The sequence below is a fragment of the Nelumbo lutea genome, chromosome 1 (assembly GCF_056320005.1).
Source record: "Nelumbo lutea isolate HS-2025 chromosome 1, American lotus-T2T, whole genome shotgun sequence".
Lineage (NCBI taxonomy): Eukaryota > Viridiplantae > Streptophyta > Magnoliopsida > Proteales > Nelumbonaceae > Nelumbo > Nelumbo lutea.
Window position 1 is genome coordinate 137,112,558 of NC_142684.1, and position 22,303 is coordinate 137,134,860.

The window sequence follows — 22,303 nt, forward strand, 5'->3', positions numbered from 1 at the left end:
CATTTAGAAATGCATTCTTCACATCCAATTGATAAAGGGACTAGTCAAAGTGAGCAGCTAAAGATAGAAGAACCCTCACAGATGTCATCTTGGCAACAAATGCAAAAGTCTTTAAATAATCAATTCCATATGTTTGTGTATAGCCTTTTGCAACCAGCCTGGCCTTGTACCTTTCAATGGTGCCATCAACTCTGTATTTGATAGTAAAGACCCACTTGCAACCAACAGGATCCTTCCCTTCAGGCAAATCCACCACTTCCAGTGTGTCATTCTTGTGTAGGGCATCGATTTCAGATCTCATAGCATCCCTCCATTCTGGAATCTTAAGAGCTTCTGACACAGACCTGGGAATAGGATGAGAAGCAACAGAAGAGAGATATGCAAAGTATGAAGGTGAAAGCAAACTGTAAGAAAGGTGCTTGGAAATGCAGTGTGTAGTGCGCTTCCGTTTTCCTTTTCTAACAGCAATGGGAATATCAAGGTCAGGGAAGGATGAATCCAAACGTGTTGAAACAGTACCTGTTGTCTCTTCTGTGACTGGAAGTGTATGAGGCTCATGTGTTGTAGGAGAAACAACCTGCACATTTCTGGATTTTTTCCTTTGATACACCTTGGGATTGAGGATAGGACGAGGAGGTACAGTATTGGGACAAGGAGAATGGAACGACTGATCCACCCTTGATACATTTGAAGGTGAGGCAGACACATCAAGAGACTCAACAGGGACAGGAAGAGGAAGAGCAAACACCTGTGTCAAACCCTCCCCCTATGGACAATGTCCTTCTGGAGAGGAACCAAAAAAAGGGGAAAGCTCATCAAAGGTGACATTCATTGAGACATACCGATTGCCAGACTTTGGATCAAAACAACAATAACCCTTCTGTGTGGGGGAATAACCAAGGAAGTTACACTTTTGAGCTTTGGGTTCAAATTTATGCCTTTGGACACTTGGAACATATACGTAACAGGTGCAGCCAAAGACACGAATAGGAATGGGAAAAAGGTCATTGTTCGGATGAAGAAGAGTGAAGGGAGACAAACCCTAAAACCCTGGATGGCATGTGGTTTATAAGGTAGGTAGTAGTAAGAAGAACATCACCCCAAAACTTGGTAGGAACATGTGAGGCAAATAAGATACTTCTTGCAACCTCAACAATATGCCTGTTTTTCCTCTCAGCAACCCCATTTTGTTCTGGGGTCCTAGCACATGAGCTTTGATGAATAATCCCCATGTCAGAAAGATAGCAGGATATGTTTTTCTCAAAGTATTCTTTTGCATTGTCCGATCTGAAGATTTTATTCCTGGTATCAAATTGGGTTAGAACAAATTCATGGAATTGTTTTACAAGTCTTGGAACTTCATCACGGGATTTCATCAGAAATATCCAAGTGAACCGTGAAAAGTCATCAATAAACAGGATAAAATATTTGTAGCCACCCATGGATGGTAAGTGGTAAGGTCTCCACACATCAGAATGCACAATATTAAAAGGAACAAAAGATCTTTTATTGCTCAAAGGATAATTGTTTCTACAATGCTTTGATAATTCACAAGACTCACAATGAAGACTGGACAAACTAATTCCCTTAAACAGTTCAGGGAATGGATGACTCAAGGCAGAAAAAGACAGATGACCAAAACAACAATGACACAACATAATCCGACTAACAAACTCTGAAGAGACATATCCGAGAGCAACATTCCCAAGATGATCAGTGCATTGTCCCGGAGTATCAAGTAGGTATATTCCATTCGCCTCATGGCCACTCCCAATCACCTTCTGAGACTCCAGATCCTGAAAAACACAGTAGGAAGGAAAAAAGGTTACACAACAGTTTAGTGATTTGGTTAAACTACTCACAGACAACAGATTTGTATCTAGTTTAGGTACATGAAGGGAAAAAGGTAGGTACAAGGAATCCGTAGCCTTGATGGTTCCCTTACCAAAGATAAGGGCAAGTGAACCATCAGCTAAAGTGATTTTATCACGTCCAAAAAGTAAGTCATATGAAACAAACAAGGTAGACAGATTGGTCATATGGTCAGAAGCACCCGAGTCAATAATCCAAGGGATCTTGAGATTACCTGAAGGGGTAGCATGATTGGTAGAAGCCCTTATACCTGAATGAGCAAATGTTGAAGCAGTAGAATTTCCTAAAGGGTTGGAAGGAGATGTCACATCACTCAGCTGACTGATCATCTTCCCAAACTTTTCATATTCTACCCTCATGGTTGCCAACTGTGCAGAAGCAAACATCTCTTCACTATCTAGCTCGACAGCTACATTTGCACTTTCTGATCTTTTACTATCATGTTTTTTCTGAAACCGAATGGGAACAAGATTAGGATGTAACTTCCAACACTTGTCTTTGGTGTGCTTCGGCTTCTTGCAGTACTTACATATAACTTCTTTCTTTCCTGTGCCACTAGAAGTTCTAGTATTCCCTTTAGGTTTAATCCCCATATTGGCAAAGTGATCATTAATATCAGCCCCTTGAACCTGGACAACCCTTCTGCTCTCTTCACTACACACCAATGCATAAGCCTGTGACAAAGAGACACTCCTTGGAAAGAATATTCTGTTTTGTGATATCATATTCCGTGTTTAGTCCAGTTAAGAACTCAAAAACCTTGTTCCTTTCAACCAATTTTCTGTAGGTCTCTGCATCATTGGTGGTGTCCCAAGTTACAGCTTCTATTAGGTCAATCTGTTGCCATAGGGACTTTAGGGTTGAGAAATATACAGCAAGAGGTTTCTCTCCTTGCCTTAAATTCTTTACATCACTTCTCAATTTATATGCTCGGGCCACATTGTGTTTTTGGGAATAAGTTTCTGCAACACTGTCCCAAATTTCTTTTACTGAATTCATCCATAGGTAGTGTTGACTGATTTGTGGCTGCATTGAGTTCACAAGCCACCCAATGACAGTGCAATTTTCTTGCATCCATTTCTTGTAGGATGGATCATCTTTTGGGGGAGCCTTCTTATTCCCGGAAATGAACCCCTACTTTCCTCTACTACATATATGAATCTTTACTGATTGTGACCATGCCAGATAATTAGTTCCATCTAGTTTAACTGTGGTCACAGTCAATAAGGAATCACTTGGAGTCCCCTGAACTAGTCCATATTCAGCACCACTTTTGTTTTCAAACTCTGAGGAGTACATCATGTAAACACTCCAAATATGATTTCAGATGACTTCTACAAGTATACTGAATAAGGACAAGCAATAATAGAGTTCAGCCGACCACAAGAAGGCAATACACTGAGTTCAGCCTTCAAGAAGTAAACAAAAGCTTCTAGGCACTCAACCGAAGTACCCTTTTTACAAACACAGTGTGGGCAATAGAGACAACCCCACTGTCAAAAGGAGCAAAGGCCTCAAGAACAGTTCGTACAACCCCCCCAAAACAGCCAGGTATAAGCAATAATCCACAGCCTTGTTACAAGGATGATTCGACAGTTTGATAGTCCAATAAAGAGTGAAAAACAACCTAGAAATTTCTGGGTTAAACCAGATTCAATGGCAGCCGAAGGTAGTACAGAACAACCAAAGTTTTTCGGGCAGTTCAACAGTCCAAACACATTCGAAAGCAATACAGGACAACCAGAAGAAACAGAACCCAGAAATCTGAGTACAACTTACAGTTTCGAACCAGAAGAAAACTGAACCCAGAAGTCTGAGTACAACTTACAGTTTCAAACCAGAAGAAAACTGAACCCAGAAATCTGAGTACAACTTACAGTTTCGAACCAGAAGAAAACTGAACCCAGAAATTTGAGTACAATTTACAGTTTTGAGCTTCAACAGAACCGAACTGTTCCTTTTCCCCTTTTTCTTTTCTCTGATTCTTCTTGCCCACCGAACCACTTCTCCAAGAGATTTGAGTCTTGGGCACTTCCAATGACCTCCAAGAATCAGGCAGCACGAGTCAAGCTTCCAGCCCTAGGATATTGAAGTTCAGGTATGCTCTGATACCATGAAGAAAACTGAAGAGAAGAGAGTTGAGGGTTCGGCAATGAGGGTCTGAGAAGAGGATTTCGAACTCACACTCTCTTAGCCCCCTAACACTGTTTTATTAGATATATTTGAATAATTACAAGGAGGCCCTTAGTTGGGCAAGAATTTACAAAGAACTTAATATTGACAGGATGGGCCCAGAATAAGGCCCATTACAGAAAAGAAACATAAATAACAAGAAAGAATAAACAACCTATGGGCCATTCGGCCCATCTTCTCTACAATACCTAAATTCTAATTTGATTTGTAAATATTGGATTTGAGTTGATCCTGTCTGTTGGATTTATATTGGGTTTGGATGATCAAATATGAATTGAATTCCATTAACAATGTAAACTAAAAATTATCAAAATATTTTTTATTTCATGAATAAAATGAATTGAAAATAACTACTATGAAACTTGAACTTATAGTACTCATTAGAACACATACCAAATCAAAACCAACTTTGCTAATAGATACAGTACATATTTTATGCAGTTGAATTGGATCATAGCACGTAGGATGGGGTGGATCCATATTTGATCCAACTATAAACAGATAAAATTCATATCACCCTTTACAAGATTGAATTTGGATAAGCAGATCGTTTTTTTTTTCAGCTACAATCCAATTCCAGAGAGAAGTGAGTGGGCTAGATATAACTTTCTACATCTTGGAATACTGTTGAATTTCTTTATTTTAACTGGTGGATTTGCTACATTTCTGTTCAAATTGGTGTGATGTTGAGGTATCTGGTATTTTTTCTTATATTTATTTTGTTGTTTTACATTTAATTTTCACTCCACTTTTTGGTTATTAGATAAACTTGCATCTAGAAAAGAAAAAGAGGCCTTCCAAATTCAGGTTAAAAGAATTTACCAACCTGGGTTGGCAGAAAAGAACCATTTCTCAATCAAAAGGAGTAGGGGAAAAACCTTAGGGGGCAGAAACAGCCACCATAAAAGTTGAGGCATTTGGCGATCATGAACCTGTTGAGTTGGTTGAATGAACTCTCCTTGTCTAAAAGAGACATGATACAATAAATGTGATGATTAGAGTTGCAATGTAGCAAGGCTACTGTGCTGAGTTCCAAAAGAGGGTGGAAATCCTTTTGTTGATAACACTAAAATACAAGAACATAAGCTTTTCCTTCAGGTTTAAAGAATCTAGAAAAACGATAAGGGATATTTTCATTTCATATTTAAAGCATATGGAGCATTTGGAAAGAAGAAATGCATTTGCCATAAGTTGAGGCCTTTGGTAAGGCACTGAATCCAATTTCCAATACTTAGCTGAAGATAGTTATAACTTATGAAATCTGATCCTTAAGAAAAGGAAATTCTTATGTTAGATGATCATTAGTTGTCTAAAGAATGTCTAATAAAATAGTGTCACTATAGAAAAAAAAGAATAACTAGGTTGGTTTTTATGATGGGTGGAGAGACTAGTGTATCATTGTTAGTTAATGTTATCCAGTTTTGAAAGGTATCTGGGGAAGGATATACTCTTGGGCGGCAGCCCATAAGATATTCAAGAATATACCTTATAGCTCTTTTTTTTTTAATTTCAGTAATATTTTTGTATGCAATTAATTCAAGTAGAATTTGGGTTGTACAAAGAAAATACTTGCCTTTCCCAGTGCCTAATTGTGCAAGGCTTTGTATATGTTTTTAATTTTTTACTTTAATGAAATACTTTACCTTTCTCTCAAAAACGTTATGTTATCCCAGGCATGCAAAAGACACGAATGTTTTTCTTTTAACTATCCTCTTTCTTTCTTTCTTTCTTGAATGCGATGTAATATAATGGACAGTTAGTGAAAGTTATATCATTATTTTTTTTTCAGATAGTTACATCATTGTTGCTAATATAGTTTTTGAAATAGGTATATTTCTATTCTAAATTCTGATGCCAAAGTTAGGAAATTGCTTAATCGATGATAATTTACATTTTTGTCCCTTAAATTGCAGTTTTACGAGATGGTACTATATCTAACAATTCTTCTAGAGAATGTTGTAGCATCATGGAGTATGTCTTTCTTATGAAAAGCTTGAGGTTACCTCAGAAACGTCAATGGTTGTTCTCTTTCTCAGGGTTCTCTTTATCTAGTTCTGAAACAACTGTTGATTTTGTGGCGGATGTTTGTTCAATGAAGTGGGATGACAATTCTTTGACATCAGGTTCATATTGTGGACACGAAGGAGTTCAAATGGTAGAACTTTTGTAAACTTTAACAAGTCAAACAGCGTAGATCCATTTGCATTTGATGAAGATGAACTGAAACCATCAAAGTTGGAGTTATTATCAATGAGAATAAAAGGTCCTCAAACTCAGAAAAGCAGGGTAGTGGTTAGAGAGCTCAAAGTGGGTGTGAGCCCCTGTTAGTTGTGAGCCAAGACGGATCAAGTAATGGAGAAAATCACCATTCTTGTGAGATCTCCTGTTCATCCTCAGTTACAGAAGAAAATTCTTCCTTCTGGATGACAGTATACTTTATACTATTCAGGGTATATCTATCTATGTATATATAATGGATTAAGAGTCAGGATTTTCCAATTCCAATTATTCTGATTTTTTCCCTTAGATCTCCTAGACAAGGCTTATAGAATGCCAGGTTCCTCCCAGTGCATAAGCATTGTATCTAGTTTCTGTTATGAAATAGCATAAAGTTCCTTGTGAATCTGTGATATCAATTTCAGGTTGTTTAATGCTCATGAGTCATGACCTGATTGCTCTTCAGGCAGTTTCACAGGGTGGCATAATGTTGGCATTTACTAGTCTAATATCAACTCTTTCTCCTTGATACTGGAGTTACCTTCTTCATCAGTGTTTGTTTTAATCTTGATTTGCTTAGTGCATCACAGTGGGTGTGAAATCAACATTAAAAACATTTCTTATTTGTTCTAATTTCTTGGAAAGTCCTAATGAACTTAACAAATGACAATCCTGTAGCAATAGCAGATTCTGGAGGATTGGAAACCATATCTTCCTTGACAATCAGCTTTTCTGGTATTCATCTCTTGCTTATCTGAGCGCAGCCAATTTGAAGAGAACTTTCCGTTATCAGAGCTCAATAATCAGAATGAGATACATCTCACAAATCACAAAATAGATTTTCTGGTTGCTATTTTGGGAGTGCTTGTGAACATGGTTGAGAATGACAGATGGAACAGGTTATATCTCGATTTTTACCACCTTAAGATTTTCTCCTGTATGTGTTATTGCATTGAAAAAGCTTATAATTTGTTACTATTAAGTACATTTCTGGATTATAATAATTTGTTATTAGTGATAATCTTTGATTTATATGTTGAATTCTGTGCTTTAATTGGGATTTTTGCTACTAATGCTCTATGACTTCTCCCAACTGTTCAAATAATTCAAAAGAACCTATGAGTAACTCCAATAGGTGATAAAACGAGAGAATGTAGACTAAGATTGTTTTTTGACGTGCATGGAAAATCACCTACTGCAACCTGTAAGAAGAAGCAATTTGTTGCAAGTTGAAAGGGCTAGAAGGGCTAAGAGCATACCAAAAAGGACATGTAGTAAAGTAATACAAAATGTAATTCATGTATCCAACCCCCATATAGTAGGGATAAGGCTTAGATGATGATGATGATGATATAACTCCTAGTTGTGCCTCTGTAGGAAAAGGGTGTATAAATCTCCTAGCATGCGTGTAGTGCAAGGAATAGTAGGAAAATTGATTCTTACTGTCTGGCAGAGCTAGCTCTAGATAGGTCCAGAAAGGGAAAAAATTGAGAAAAATAAATAGGGTTAAATACATGATTAAAGACCAGAATGTGTCTTTTTGAAATTGACTTAAATGCGCATAATTTAACTTGAATATGGCATTATATAGAACGGAGTGGTGAAACAGGATTCATGTAGCCGACCCCATATATTTGGGATAAGGCTCGGATGATGATGATGATGTGCCTAATGGTGATTATCTATCTTTGAAAGAATATACGTGGAGAAGTCAATCAATTCTTTTTTTTTTTTTTTTTTGAGAGAAAGTATAGTATAATTTCATTGAAAAAAACCAAACAAGTTGCATAAGAGGTTGATCAATTCTCACTACCTGGACTCTCACATGCATATCCTTGCATGAGAGGATAAATCTCTATGTGAACCCTTGCCATGTTAATCCATGTTCATGAAAATTTCAATCTCACATTATGTTGGTACATATGAAGAAGAATACAATCCTTTTGTTTTGTAGACCTTATAGTGAGTTCTGTTGCAGATCACAGATAGCAGCAGCTAGTGTTTCATTACACATAACTCTGCCACATCAAAAGGGAATGACGAACGAGAGTCACAGGGATGTAATCCCACTACTGTGCTCCATCTTTTTGGCCAACCAAGGACTTAGTGAGGCTGCTGGAGAAGACTGTTTCCATAGGTAAGTAAATTTATTTTCCAGCCACAATAGTCATGGATGGCCACCTCGCTTAATCACCTACCTATTTTATACATGCCATATGCAAAACTTTTATATTCTTTGTTTTTTCATTTTGATATTGTAATAATTAAATAGATATTGTTAAACTAAAATATTTGTTTGGTGGGTTTATATACTAGTTTCTTTTTATGATTTTCTTATTTGCTAAGATTCAATCAACACACGTTGGCATATGCTGCTTGAACCCTCAAAGACTTCCACCCCCCTTTTTTCCTTTTCCTAGACAAAAATAGCGGCTCAGCCCATATATTTTCAGAATTTCAGAAATTTCTTTTCTTTCTTCTTTTTATTCTCATAAATATGTTTCTATGTTTTAATATCAAAGCTTATACTTTTTTTTTATGAAGTGTTATAGATTTTTTCAATGAAAGATGGTTGCTGATTGCTATGGAAACCTAGGGAATTATTCTAGGATTCATGGTTTCTATGTAAAAAATTCCATCGCTTAGGTGCCCACTATCGCCCAGCTTCGCCTTGGTGCCTTGAAAAACTATACCAGCCACTTTTTCCATTTCAATTATCTACAATTATGGATGAACCTGGGCCGTTGAGTTGGAAACAGTCTTTCAATGGTTAACCCAATCAGTGGTATTGGTTGGTTCTAACCAATTCTGTTTTTTTTTTTTTCCTTGGAATGGGGGTTACCCAACTGATTTGGCAATAGGAACCTCGTCCCTATAGCCTTATTCATGTCTTGGGTTTAAAGCACTGCTTCAAGTAAATGCAAAGATCTGAACTCAACTAAGCCTTAACCCCAACTATTTGGGGTCGGCTACAGAAATCCTGTCATTGTGCTTAGTTTGAGTCAGGAGCCACGTTTTCTGTTAAATTTTTAGGTCCTTTGATAATTTCTTACTACATCCCACATTTTTCTTGGTTTTCCCTTGCTCTTTTATAGCTTTCCACTTGCACCAAGTTACTCCTCGTGGTGCAGTCATCGGTTGGCATTGCTTGAAGCAAATGCAAGGATCATAAGAAAAACTTTCCCTCTTTCTTCACTACATTGGAATAAAGCTGAAAATACAAAGGAATCATTAGCAAACTCTCTTGCATTCAAGCAGTGGCCATGGTGCAAACAATAACTTGATAATGAGACCCATGTTAGACTTGGCAGTCGGTTGGCCTTCAATCACAGATGCTTCTGATTGAACTCTTGACACTGAAACCAGATGACTTTCTTCAAATATGTCAGTTTATTTTTTAAGCTAGTTCAGGAATGTTTTGATAAACTACATTTTCTTCAATTTAAGCATATACAAATCCCTTTTGTTAACAAAGTTATATTCTTAAAGTTTTCAAGAAAGAAGAAAACCCTAGTTAATTAAAAAAGATACATAAGGGTTTTGCATGAGGTTCAGTTTGAAAAGAACAAATACAAATATGTAGAGTGCAAAACCTTGTATTTTGTATGTATTTGCACTGTACATATTTGTATTTGTACTCTTTCCAAACTGAGACTTAGAATTTAAGTCATTGGGCTTGTGGTCTTGGGGAGGATCCTTTGTCCATCCTCACTTGTCTACCTGTATATTAAGCTTGGGGCATGTCCCCTTTATAGGTCCATTAATGGTCTGAATTTCTTGACATTAGTGCATCCTTCAGGCAGTGGTGATCCATTCTAAGCTTAGCTACTGCAGAGTTGTAAAGAGAGTGAACAAACAGAAAAAAGGAGAAAATGATAGGTATATTCCAATTTTATGTTTTGTATTTGTTTTGAATTGTCAGAACGGTGAGGCTGCTGTGCTACAAGGAGAGCATGAAGCTGAGAAGATGATCATTGAGGCCTATTGTGCTTTGCTTCTGGCATTTCTTTCAACTGAATGGTTCCTCTCCAACCTTTATTTTCCTTATATAGAAATAGATAATTTTTGAGGATTTTCCTAATAGAAGATTATGTCTTCCCCTGACAGTCAGCAAATACGTGACAGCATTGCTGGCTTTTTCCCAGACAACTTAAAAATTCTTTTTTCCCGTGTTAGAGAGATTTGTGGTAGGTATTTCTTGGGCTTTCTAAGTGGCAAAGAGTATGAGAGTAGCTATGTTGCTTTCTTCTTCTTCTTTTTGATTTACAATTTGGAATTATTTTCATGAATTAGTTTGTGATGAGCAATGAGGGTGGGCCTTGGTGCAACAGTTGGGTTGCTCCATCACGACCTGGGGGACCAGAATTCAAATCTTGGAAACAACCTCTCTGTATGGGGTTAGGCTGCATACATCTGTCCCTCCCCAGACCCTGCATTGGCAGGAGCCTCGTGCACTGGGCTGCCTTTTTTTATTTTGTGATGAGCAATCTCATTGAATTGGATCATCAAACCCTTTGAATTGGAAATAGCTAGAAACCCAAATAAAGTTGCACCCAATACAAGAAATGGTGCATTGGTGCACCAAGTTGGGAGCTAAAATGAATTGAGAGGGCATAGTTTTGGAGTGATTCTCTGTTTCTTGTTTTTTCCCTTTTTGGTAAGAACTTTGTTTCTTGTTTGGGATTGTATAATTTATTGTTTGCATTTTCTTTTTCAGGCGTTCCATCTGACAGTAAACATGATATCGCCAGAAATCCATAAAGCTGTAAGTGAAGTTATTGAATCATGCAGGGGGCCTTAGATTATAGAGACCATCTGTACTCTGGAGGTTTTCCATCTCTTTCTCAGGCCTAACTGATTGACCGACTATTCTCCTTCGTCCTTCCACGATACCCAGAATGACTGGTGCTGGTTGCAGTTGCAGCACAGTATATTGAACTAACCACGCATCTTTATTTGTAATGTCATTGATTCTTTTTGCCCTATTTGCTTCTTTTGGTCTTTTCTACGTTATTGTCAGCTCTCTTTGACCATCTGGGCACAGTGCTTATTTTTCTTTTCCCACTGATGAATGCTTGTATACTAAATGATGCCATAATTCCAATTGTTAATTCACCTCAGTCTTTTTTTTTTTCTTTCTTAATTTGCTTTGTAATTACATTGTAGACAACCTGTAATTCGCAATTTGTTGTTTAATAAAAGAAAGGATAGTTGTTTGTTTAATATGTTCCAGTTCAGAGGATCTTACCTACTAAATAATTCTATTTATTATTTTAACGAGTAACATGCATCTGCCATTGTGGAACTGGGCACCAATTCAATATTCAATGGGTGCGTTTTCTTTAAGGGGGTCTTAGGTTGGTGTTTCTTTTTTTTTTGTTTGTGTGTGTATGCGTGGAAATGAACCGTAAAATGTAGTCATAGGATTATAGGAAATGTTTGGTTATTGTATTTTTGAAAATTGGAACTAGTAAACCGGGTTGACAGGGAGTCTGATTTCATTTTTTAAAAATACTAGTAAACATGTACGTGCATTTGTAGGTGAGAGTATCTCCAAGACAAAACTATTTACAATTCATGGATAAGTTTTGAACAGTTATAAGTGGACAATTTCTTAACTGTTACAAATGGGCTGTTTTTGAATAGTTATAAGTGGGTAGTTCCTTAACTGTTACAAGTGGGCAGTTTTTGGAGTGAGAGTAAATGACATATATGCCATTTTTATGTCTATTGTATATTGCTTAGATAAGGGGTAAAAATGTCAAATGAAAAATCCAAAAAATGGGGCTATTCGCTCTTTTGTTAGTAGCATAGATATAGATATAGATTTTTTTTTCTTGTATTTTAATGCTGTGTACATTCGTAGTGGCCTCCATGGTTTTGAAAACCGGACTAGATTGGTTGACCCGGGAACTGTCCAAGCAACCATTCTGTTTCACCTTTAACCTGTATTTGGCCAAAAACCATTGATCGTTTAATGGTTTTTGGCCATTTTTTATTTTAATTATTTTAATTATTATTTTATATTTTTAATTGGGAAAATTCTTGATCAATCTTGTACTTTGGCTCGAGTGACAATTTGGTCCGCAAACTTTAAAATGCGACAATTCAATACCTGAACTTTCAAAATGTGACAATCCAATACCTGCTGTTCGTTAATCAACCGTTAAGTGACATTTGAAAAGTCAAAATTGCCCTAAGGATTCCATCTAATTCTCTTTATCAACCACCCAAACATTGACAATAAAATGAATAGTCCCAAATTCTAGATTCTTCTAAATAGTCACCAACTTTTTTGAATAGATGATGGTAGAATTTGGGACTATTCAGTTTGTTGTCAATGTTTGGATGGTTGATAAAGAGAATTAGATGGCATCCTTAGGGCATTTTTGACTTTTCAAATGTCACTTAACGTCTGATTAACGGACTGGTTAACGACAGGTACTGGATTGTCATATTTTGAAAGTTCGGGTATTGGATTATCACATTTTAAAAGTTTGGCTACTGGATTGTCGTATTTTAAAGTTTGGGGACCAAATTGTCACTCGAGCCAAAGTACATGGTACTAATCGGAAAATTTCCCTTTTTAATTTGGAACTGGATTGTCTGTTTGAACTAGACGGTCGAACCGCTGGCTTGAAAACCAGTGGCTTGAATGGTTCTGATTTTGGGTCAGTTTTTAAAACCTTGGTGGCCTTTGGCTTTCCAAGGTGGGCCCATACACAATCTATAACAAGGTTTTAAAAACCGGACTAGACACGGAACCGTTTTGGGGACCGGTTCCTAGGTCAAATGGTCTAACTGTCTGGTTCGAACAGATGGTCGCTGACCAAATCAATGGGTCCGAGGGTCGCTGACCAAATCAATGGTTTTTGGCATAGGAGCAGTTTTAGGGTGAAACGGAACTAGTTGCCTCGGTTTGGTCTAGTTTTCAAAACCATGATCTATAAGCATTGTTTGGTAAAATGGGAAAGCCCAAATCAGCTGTCAGTCAGTGATTTGAAGGGCGGTTCGCTTCAGCTTCTTTAAATAACTTATACAAAACATTTAAAAGCAGCTGACCTAGTTTAATTGAGGCCCCGTTTGACGCATCTTTTGGCACGGTCTTTTGGCTGCTTACAAGCCAGGAAGACCGAAAATCGGTCTATTCCCGTTTGGCACATGGAAGATCTCGCTGCCAAAAGATGGGGCACCGAAAAGATGCAGGAAGCCCATTTTGGGCTGATTTCGGGAAGCTCCAAATGAAGCTTCCCGTGTCTTCCGTGTTTTAGTCTTGCGCGAAAAGACTCGAAATGACACACGGAAAGATGCACATCTGCCAAATGATCTTCGGGCTGCCCAGATCTTCTATCTAAAGCTCAATGTGTTTATTGACTGTCAGAACTACGAGAAGATCTTCTCAAAAAGACTTAAGAAACGGGCCTGAATCTTCGACTCAACCATCCTAAGAGTCCTGAGTTGTTTGCCTTGCCACGCCAAGGTTCGAAATGAGGGAGCGACTGAAACTGCTTTGTGCTTTCCATGCCTACCCAGGCGGATGGTTAGGGGCCTAATCCTAAAGTTGAGCCAGGTTTTACTTAAACAAAGAACCAAGTAAAGACAACGGATTCTGAGCATCATATATTATTGACGAGCCATAATTTTCTAATGCCAAAACATCTGCTGTTGATCAAATCGACCCTCGCCAAGCCCTAGGAAGTGGATTGATTTCACTAATGAAAACATATTCATTTTCCAATGCCAAACATTTGCACATGCTGTTGGAAGAATCAGATCCGGAAACAATTAACACATTGATGAGAAGGTGAGAAGTGAGAACCGTGACAATGTGAGAATAGCTATGTTTATTGTTTAATGAATTTGAGCTCACTTAACTCAGTAGTACCTTCCGTGAGATTTGCAAAGCTCTGGCTTTAATGAAGATTGTTTACTCGAATTTAGTTTAATGGACATTGTTTACTCTGTAATCTGTATTGAGGGGTTGTGAGTTGTGACATTTAGGAATTGGAATGGCTTATTTTAATTCTAATCGTTTGGTTGGTCAGAATAGAATTTTCAATTTCCATTTATGGTAGAATGGCATTTTCTCATATGAGGGAATGGCCCCTCTGGCCTCCTTTTTTTGGGAAGGAGAATCTCATTCCATTTCTAGTAGAATCCTTAAGATTCCTCTTCAAACAAAAAATAAAATTTATTATTGATGGTAGGGTATTCAAAGAGGTGTTTAGCTCTCTGAGTGAAAAAAAACATGTCCAAGAAGCTTACCAATTGGAAGCAAAATACTCTTTTTTAGCTGGCAAGATGACTCTTATTAATTTCGCTGCATCTATGATCCCCCAGTTTGTGATGTAGTCTTTCAAAATCCCGGATAATGTGGTTAAAGGTTTAGAAAATTGGCATTGTATTGAGACCAATCTTATCAAAGATTTGGTCCCTCTAGAAAATTGGCATTGTATTGAGACTATTTTAATCCCTTCTACCCCAAAAAAAGATTGTGTGGTTTGGAGGCTCACGCCAGATGGCAAGTTCTCTATTAGGTCAACGTATAATGAGGAATGTCTTACTAATAGAAATTTGAGTTATAATTTTAAATTTCTAGAGGCTTAAAATACCTCCCAAAATCAAGGTGTTCCTTTTCCTGCTTCTTAATGTTCCTATGGCATTAAGAAACCGGGGGTTTAACTTAAAGTCCCAATTGGAAGAGGATTCTAATCACTTGTTTCTTAAACGTTTCTATGGCAGCTGGTGAGTTTATTTCTTCCTGTCCCCATTGTAAGTGATTTGTCAATCAACCAGTGGTAGTCTAAAACTTCTAAGACTGTAAGTGGTAAATATGATCAATATTTTAGAGAAAAGCTTATAATATTGATGTGATTTATTTGGAAGAATAGAAATGAGAAGTGCTTTAAACAATAAATCTTCTCAGCCCTGGATTATTATGGACAGGGCTTTATCCCTTTGGGAGGAGGTTAGGGTGAATAATGTGAGTGATCTGGTGGAATCTTTAAAAGATTGGAAGGCGATGGGGGTGTAACCCAAGACCTGGGACCATCAAGGTTAACTTATGATGCATCCCGTAATTTGGATGGTCGGTGTTCAATTGGGTGTATTGCTAGGAACCATTTGGATTCGATTCTTGATTTCAAAGCTTATATTATTGGTTTCACCTTTATTAATCTGGCCTAGGCTTGGGCTGCTTGGGAATACATTAACCTAGCGCTAAATTACAAAGATTCCCCAGTCATTCTTGAAGGCGATTCAAAGCTCGTGGTCCATTGTCATAGAAGGAAAACGAAGGTTTTATGGAATTTGGTCTCCATCATCAATGGCTTCACCGTTTCGTCATATTTTGACTCTATCATCACCTTCTGGCATGCATTTTGGAAAGCAAATCAAGCACGGATTGGTTCGCTCTAATGCATTTTTTGGTAGGAGTTTTAGTTTAGATTGTTTACCTTGGGAAGTCAGATTTGTTTTTCGTACTCTTGGGGAATAGCTACCCCAGTTTGTATAGCTCATTTTTTTATCAAAAAAAAAAAAAAGGAATCTCATTCTAGTTAGCTAAATGAAAGAAAAAAAAAGATCTATATAAATATATTAAGCTGAAATGTCTACCTAACAAGGCCTTAGGATGAGGAAAATGGAATTTAATAGTATTTTTTTTTTACTTTTTTTCATAAAAATTACAAGAATGCCACTCTCTCCTACCAATTCTCCATCTCTTGCTTTTTTTTCTTTCAAATTATAAGAATGCCACTCTCTCTCCTACCAATTTTCTCTTGCCTTTTTTTTTTCTTTTAAATTATAAGAATGTCACTCTCTCTCTTACCAATTCTCTCTCTTTTTTTTATAAATTATAAAAATGCCATCTCTCTCTTCTTATAAATTACAAAAATGCCATTCTCTCTCCAACTAAGGGAGACCTCAGTTCGACATCTTGCTTAGTAGGTGACCTACAATCAAAGGTAGTCGAGTTTAAGCCGAGCTGAGCTTGAACTTCTGAGCTCAAGTCTAATTTAAATCGAGCTCGAGCTAGACGACACCTCGACCATTGAGGAAGACCTCGACTCAATACCTTGACAACTGAGGGAGACCTCATCTCGACACCTTATCAACTAAGGGAGACCTTAGCTCGACACCTTGCCTACTAGGGAAACCTCAGCTCAACACTTCAGCAGCTAAGGGAGACCTAGTAATTGAGGGAGACCCCAGATTGGCACCTTGATTGCTTGAAAGACTTGCAGTCAAAAGTAGCTAAACTCGAACTTCCGAACTTTTAACTCGAACTCAAAATCAAATCTCTAATTCAAATCGAGCTTGAGCCTGATAGCTTATGAACGAGCCCCGCAACACAGGGCCTCTCCGCTAGTTAGTGGCTTAAAACCCTCAAACCCAATTTATTCTTATCCAATACCAATCCTCCTTGGGAATTGTGTGCATCTTATGGAATGGAATTACAATTTACATCTGAACCAAACAAATAAGGAATAGGCAATTCCAGTTCTGATTCTCATCCCAATCACAAAGTCTATAAAACCTTGTTTTGTGAATTGTGACAACTGATTAAATCTACTTTGGATTCTAGCACTTAGTGATTTACACGTGTATACGTTTTCAAAACCCCAGACTATACTTATATTATTTTTAATACCATATTGCCTCTAAAGTTCTAAAACACATGTTTTTCTCATCAAAGCCTAATAACTCGCGCCTTTGATGAAGTGCTACTAAACGGTAAAACAGGTGGTTTAACGCCTTCGAGGAGCATGTATAATGGGTCATGGGTGTTTTAGTAATTTTCACGCCTTCAAGTGAGCAATTTGATAATTTCCCTGTTAACTATTGAAATCCAACCAACCGACTATCGATGATGGCTCAGTAGTTTTTTTGGCGGATTGTAGTGGAGATTAGGATCAAATCCTGTGTTGCTACCGGGGTTGGGGGTTTATTGCTACAAGAGGGACAGGCCACAGGGGGTGTAGCCTCATGAATAAAAAAAAAACAAAAAACAAAAACTTAATGAAATCCAAAATAAAACATTTAATAGCTAAGTGTCATAACCCTTTATAAGATTATGAATCCATTTAACTTTGGATTGAGTTAGGATTGAGGCCTTAATCAACTCGAACTTGACTAAATTTCATATTTTCATGCTCAAATATTATATAGATATGTATTTATGCAAGTATTTATATATATATGTATACAATTATATATATATATATATATATATATATATATATATATATGTGTGTGTTTATATACCTATACAATACATATACATTTTATGTTAAAAATTTAAGTTTAAAGACAATTATTTTTAACATGATAACAATGTTTTTTTACACAAAATAATGCTAATATTAAATTAATATAAACCCTAATTAAAATCTAGGAAATAAATACATTTAAAAAAATTAAACAATCCAACAAATTCAAAACTAAATTGAATTTAAGTCAAACCTGACTTAATCCATCAATAACTCGGGTTGGGTTAGAGTTGACCTCAACCTAACTTAACCCAGGCCTGAGAAGGAGGTGGGTTTCGGCACTCGGCAGTATACTCAAATAAATGATAATAACAAGGCAAAATCTATAATGTGAAACACACAAATTGATAAAAGTGAGACATTGCAGATAACAACTTTAAATTATACTAAATCCTTTAATGTGATTATGATTTATGAATCGTGAATTAATAAAATAGAAAATAAATGAATTTATAATGTCTACATCTTCTGCACCGTATTTAGACCAACGTCTCCCCTCAAAAAAAAAAATTAATTTATTATATACGTGGACAAGTCATTAGTTTGTATACGGAGACAAGTGGGAAATAAGATCAATAAAACAAAAAAATCTAAGGAAAATAAAATAAAATAATCAATAAAATTTTCTAAGGTAGAGCGAACCATAAATTTTGACGGTGGCTTGGGCCATCGGTGGGCATGTGCACGTTGGTTGAGCCGTGTGTTTTCGAACTGAATAACCGAACCAAGACAACGGTAACGTTGCCACGTCGAGAGCCTGATTTCTACGTGGAATCGTCCTGCCATAGCCTTTGCTGAGTGCTGACTTCTTCAGGGATATTTTCGTCGTCCAGTTGCTTTCTCCTCCACGTCTGATTCCTCTGTTTTTTTTCTTCGGGAGAACTCGGTAGAGCGATAAAGAAGAACTCAGGAGAATTCGGAAGAGCGGCAAAGAACTGAGCGACCACTGCATTTGTTTCGCTTTCTTTCATTTTGGCTGAGGAATAAAAAGAACTGAAGTTGTTGGGCAAGCGGCGCAGGAAGAGAAAAAGAGGGATGGCCGACCGTTTCTTTATTAACGAAATGCCGGAGTTCGTTGCCGAGACAAATGATGAAACAGGCGCCGAAGGCATCGAAGATTCGCTCTTGAAGCTTCTCTCTCTTCCCTATCCAACTCTCGCGGCGAAACTCAAAAGAACGGCTTTGGATTTGAAAGAAACGGTAATTCCAATCAAACGATAGAAACAATGTTGATTCTGGAGATCCACTAGGGGTTTCTGATGCATTCATTGTTTGTTTTAACAGATTGTGACCAATACATGGGGTTTCAGTGGGCGATGCGTCAGTGACTTCACACTGTACACTGGCTCCCTGGGGACGGCTTTCTTGCTTTTCAAAGCATACCAAGCAACAAAGAACAAAAACGATCTCAACCTTTGCGCTGAGATTGTCAAGGCCTGTGACTCTGCTTCCTGTGGATCTGGGTTCTCTCTCTCTCTCTCTCTCTCTCTCTCCACAGTTTTTCTTTGACCGTTTTGATTTATGGCTTTATGCGGTTATTGTATAGCAGCGACGTGACATTTATATGTGGGCGAGCTGGTGTTTGTGCTCTGGGCGCTATCGCGGCAAAGCACGCTGGAAACGAGCAGTTGCTTAATCACTACTTAACCCAATTTAAAGAGGTAATAATCTTTAAATTACGCTTATTGATCCATTTTTAATAGCCCAATTTGTTACATTTGCTTCTGTGCTTGAATGAACATCCACATCAATTGAGTGTTTCCTTTCTCCTGCTGCACATCTCAACAGATCAAACTTCCTAAAAATGTTCCCAATGAGTTGTTGTATGGGAGAGCTGGGTTCTTGTGGGCATGTTTGTTCATAAACAAACACATAGGTAAAGGAACCATTCCTTCCACCCTAACGGTAAGGCTTTTCCGCCCTCTGTGTTATGTTATGTTGCTCTTGTTCAAAAGGAGGAGCTTGTTTGATTTCTTAAGAGAAGTGGGGTAAACATTGTTTAGGGTCCAGTGGTGAAAGAAATCATCAAGGATGGAAGACGATTAGCCAGCAAGGTTAGCTGCCCATTGATGTTTGAGTGGTATGAAACGAAATACTGGGGTGCAGCCCATGGATTGGCAGGGATTATGCATGTGTTGATGGACATGGAACTGAAACCAGATGAGCTACAAGATGTAAATGATACTCTCATCTACATGATTAAGAATCGTTTTTCCAGTGGGAATTACCCCTCGAGTGAGGATGATGGAACTGATTGTCTTGTACATTGGTGTCATGGTGCTCCTGGTGTCGCCCTTACCCTTGTCAAAGCTGCTGAGGTAATTTTCTTTTGATGGTTATAAGATACTGTCACTTGGTTAGGTTGTATATTGAAAATGCTGACAAGGAACAAGGAGCATCTCAGGCTGTTGTGATTGGTGAATTGGTAATGCTCCAATCAATGTTTCTGACAAAAGAAATTCCTTGGGAGTGTTACCAAACATCGCCTGAATTTTGCTAGTTTTGTCCCCAACAGATTACTTAGTTTTTCATTCTTCAGTGTCTCCTTTAGTTTCTCTGTATATGTAGCTATATGGAGGAGTTGATGTCTAAGTGGGATAGAGGTAGGTTCTTTGGTTTTAATTGCCATTTTGCTCATTATTGCCATAAAAATGTTAAATTAAATGGTCAGGTTTTTGGAGGTCGGCAGTTCCTGAAAGCTGCTGGGGACGCTGGAGAGGTGGTCTGGAACCGGGGGCTGCTTAAGCGAGTTGGAATTTGCCATGGCGTCAGTGGCAATGCTTATGTGTTCCTCTCACTCTACCGACTGACTGGTAATTTGGAATTTCTATACAGGGCCAAAGCGTTTGCTTGCTTTCTACTTGACATGGGTCCCAAACTTATATCTGAGGGGAAGATGCATGGAGGTGATTCCCCGTACTCCCTGTTTGAAGGGATTGGAGGTATGGCTTATCTCTTTCTGGACATGATAGAACCTTCTGAAGCCAGGTTCCCAGCTTATGAACTCTGAGAAATGAATGTTTGAGAAGAACTTCTCTACACCCAATTCCCAAATGTGCATATTTGTAAAAAGTAGATAATTGCAGTGGTCTAGAGAGAGAGAGAGAGAGAAAGAGAGTGAGCTCAATTTTGATGTGCATCTACCTCAGCAGAAATGATCCATAACTTAATGAAATTGTCTTATCAGATTCTACTGTTGTCTGATAGGACTTAAAGCTTTTTTGTTGTTCAAAGTCGCAGGAACTTATACCCATCTTCACTAGTGTTAAGTTTGTAACAGATTTTCTTTCAGTTGGAATGATTTTACCAACAGAGATGATTGCAAGCTTTGATGTGAGGGCAACTGTGTCTATTATGCTTAATGCTTCCTCATTCTGCATATTTTCAACTGGAGCATTTCAGGTAGACTGGGCTCCATTAAATTTGGATCGGAGTTCCATGTTGGTGGGTCTGCAAAACAAATTAAGCAAATGAAAATTGAAGCACAACCTGATCGAAACATACAAAACCATACATTCTTTCTTGCTCCATGAACCTCTTCAACCTAGAACCAGAATATTAGGTGATGTAACGATTTCTGGTCACGTATCATTTTTTTGTGCTAAGTACATCGTCATTTCGTCTGCTCCCAAGTGGCCGATGACTCAGAGGCTGAAGTGGAACTTCCTAGTGTAGCGCAACCCGGTTGCTCCCTGCAGGAGATGATTTGCTCATCTTTGTAGACGGCAGACCTAGTTGATTTACCAGAATTGAATCAGAGAACCCGGGGGTGTTTACCCGGCGAGGTCACTCTGATGGCTAAATTAGCATTAGTTGTGAGCTGAAATTGATATTAGAGAATGAGAGAGCTAGAGAGCAGAGATTACCCATCATTTTTCTTCTCCCCCTTCACCCTTGTGGGGTGAAGCCTTTATATACTGGAGTCCTCGTGGGTTTGGTGGAGTAGTTCCTGGATCCCCGCTGTGATGGGATATGTTTCCGTGTTACTTGGGGATAATGCCACCAATCAGTAAGGTTGCCCATTTCCGCCTGAATCGGGGAGTGGGTGAGCTAATATAGCCGTTACAAGTCATAATCCCGTAAAATGCGGGGTACGGTGGTGAGCGCCTCGGGGTTGTCATGAGGTGGTCGGTCTGACTAGGAAGCGAGTTGCCCATAAGGTGTCAGGCTGCATGGTGGCGAGCTGTCTGTAAATGTCAGGCTACTTGGTGGCGAGCTGCCTGTGAGGTGCCGAACTGTCTATAAGGTGTCAGGCTGCATGATGGCGAGCTGCCTAGTGGCAAGCTACCTGTGAAGTGTCGGGCTACACCTAGTTGTCATGAGGTGCTAGGTGTCATAGTGTCATCGAAGGGCCAAATTCGCCCTCATCATTTGACCCCCACTCCCGAGCTGAAAGTAACTCGGCGAACGGAGTAGATTTCTCCTTTTGGCCCGGAATTCGATGGGCTCGTAAGTGCTGATTCAGTTCCTTAGGCTTTGGGAGCGACTTACAGTTCACTCCTGGATTTTGCCCATGCCGAAGAGGCGACTGGGTCTTATGTGGTGCCAAGGTCTCTGCTAGTTCGGTACTTTAGCCCTTAGGCTCTGGGAGTGACTTATAGTCCACTCTTGTCGATTTTGTCCATATCGAAGAGGCGACTGGGTCTTAAGTGCCCATGCCAAGGAGGCGACTAGGACTTGCTCGCCCATGCTGAAGAGGCGACTGGGTCTTAAGTGCCCATGCCAAGGAGGCGAATAGGACTAGCTCATTC

General features: G+C 38.4%; 2 protein-coding genes across 7 annotated transcripts in view; both read left to right on the forward strand.

Moving 5' to 3' along the window:
• The window catches only part of LOC148877829 (wings apart-like protein 2), a 28,666-nt gene extending 17,159 nt beyond the window's left edge, over positions 1-11,507 (forward strand). Inside the window, exons 7-11 of one of the 5 annotated variants that reach the window (XM_088944832.1) lie at positions 5,979-6,084; positions 6,189-7,181; positions 8,261-8,419; positions 10,205-10,302; positions 11,000-11,507. In XM_088944832.1, coding sequence (XP_088800958.1) covers positions 5,979-6,084; positions 6,189-6,393 — 311 coding nt within the window. In that variant the 3' untranslated portion in view covers positions 6,394-7,181; positions 8,261-8,419; positions 10,205-10,302; positions 11,000-11,507. The other 4 variants (XM_088944856.1, XM_088944847.1, XM_088944864.1 and 1 more) reach the window with 4 other exon arrangements.
• Positions 11,508-18,226: 6,719 nt separating this feature from the next.
• Positions 18,227-20,889, forward strand: LOC148877830 (lanC-like protein GCL2). Of its 2 annotated transcripts, none has more exons than XM_088944887.1 (6): positions 18,227-18,752; positions 18,837-19,015; positions 19,099-19,213; positions 19,341-19,457; positions 19,556-19,870; positions 20,224-20,889. In XM_088944887.1, the coding sequence occupies exons 1-6, from the start codon at positions 18,588-18,590 to the stop codon at positions 20,560-20,562; spliced, it is 1,230 nt and encodes a 409-aa protein (XP_088801013.1). In that variant the 5' UTR covers positions 18,227-18,587; the 3' UTR covers positions 20,563-20,889. The 2 variants fall into 2 exon arrangements, with proteins under 2 accessions (XP_088801013.1, XP_088801020.1); XM_088944894.1 differs by having other exon boundaries at positions 19,102-19,213.
• Positions 20,890-22,303: the final 1,414 nt, after the last annotated feature.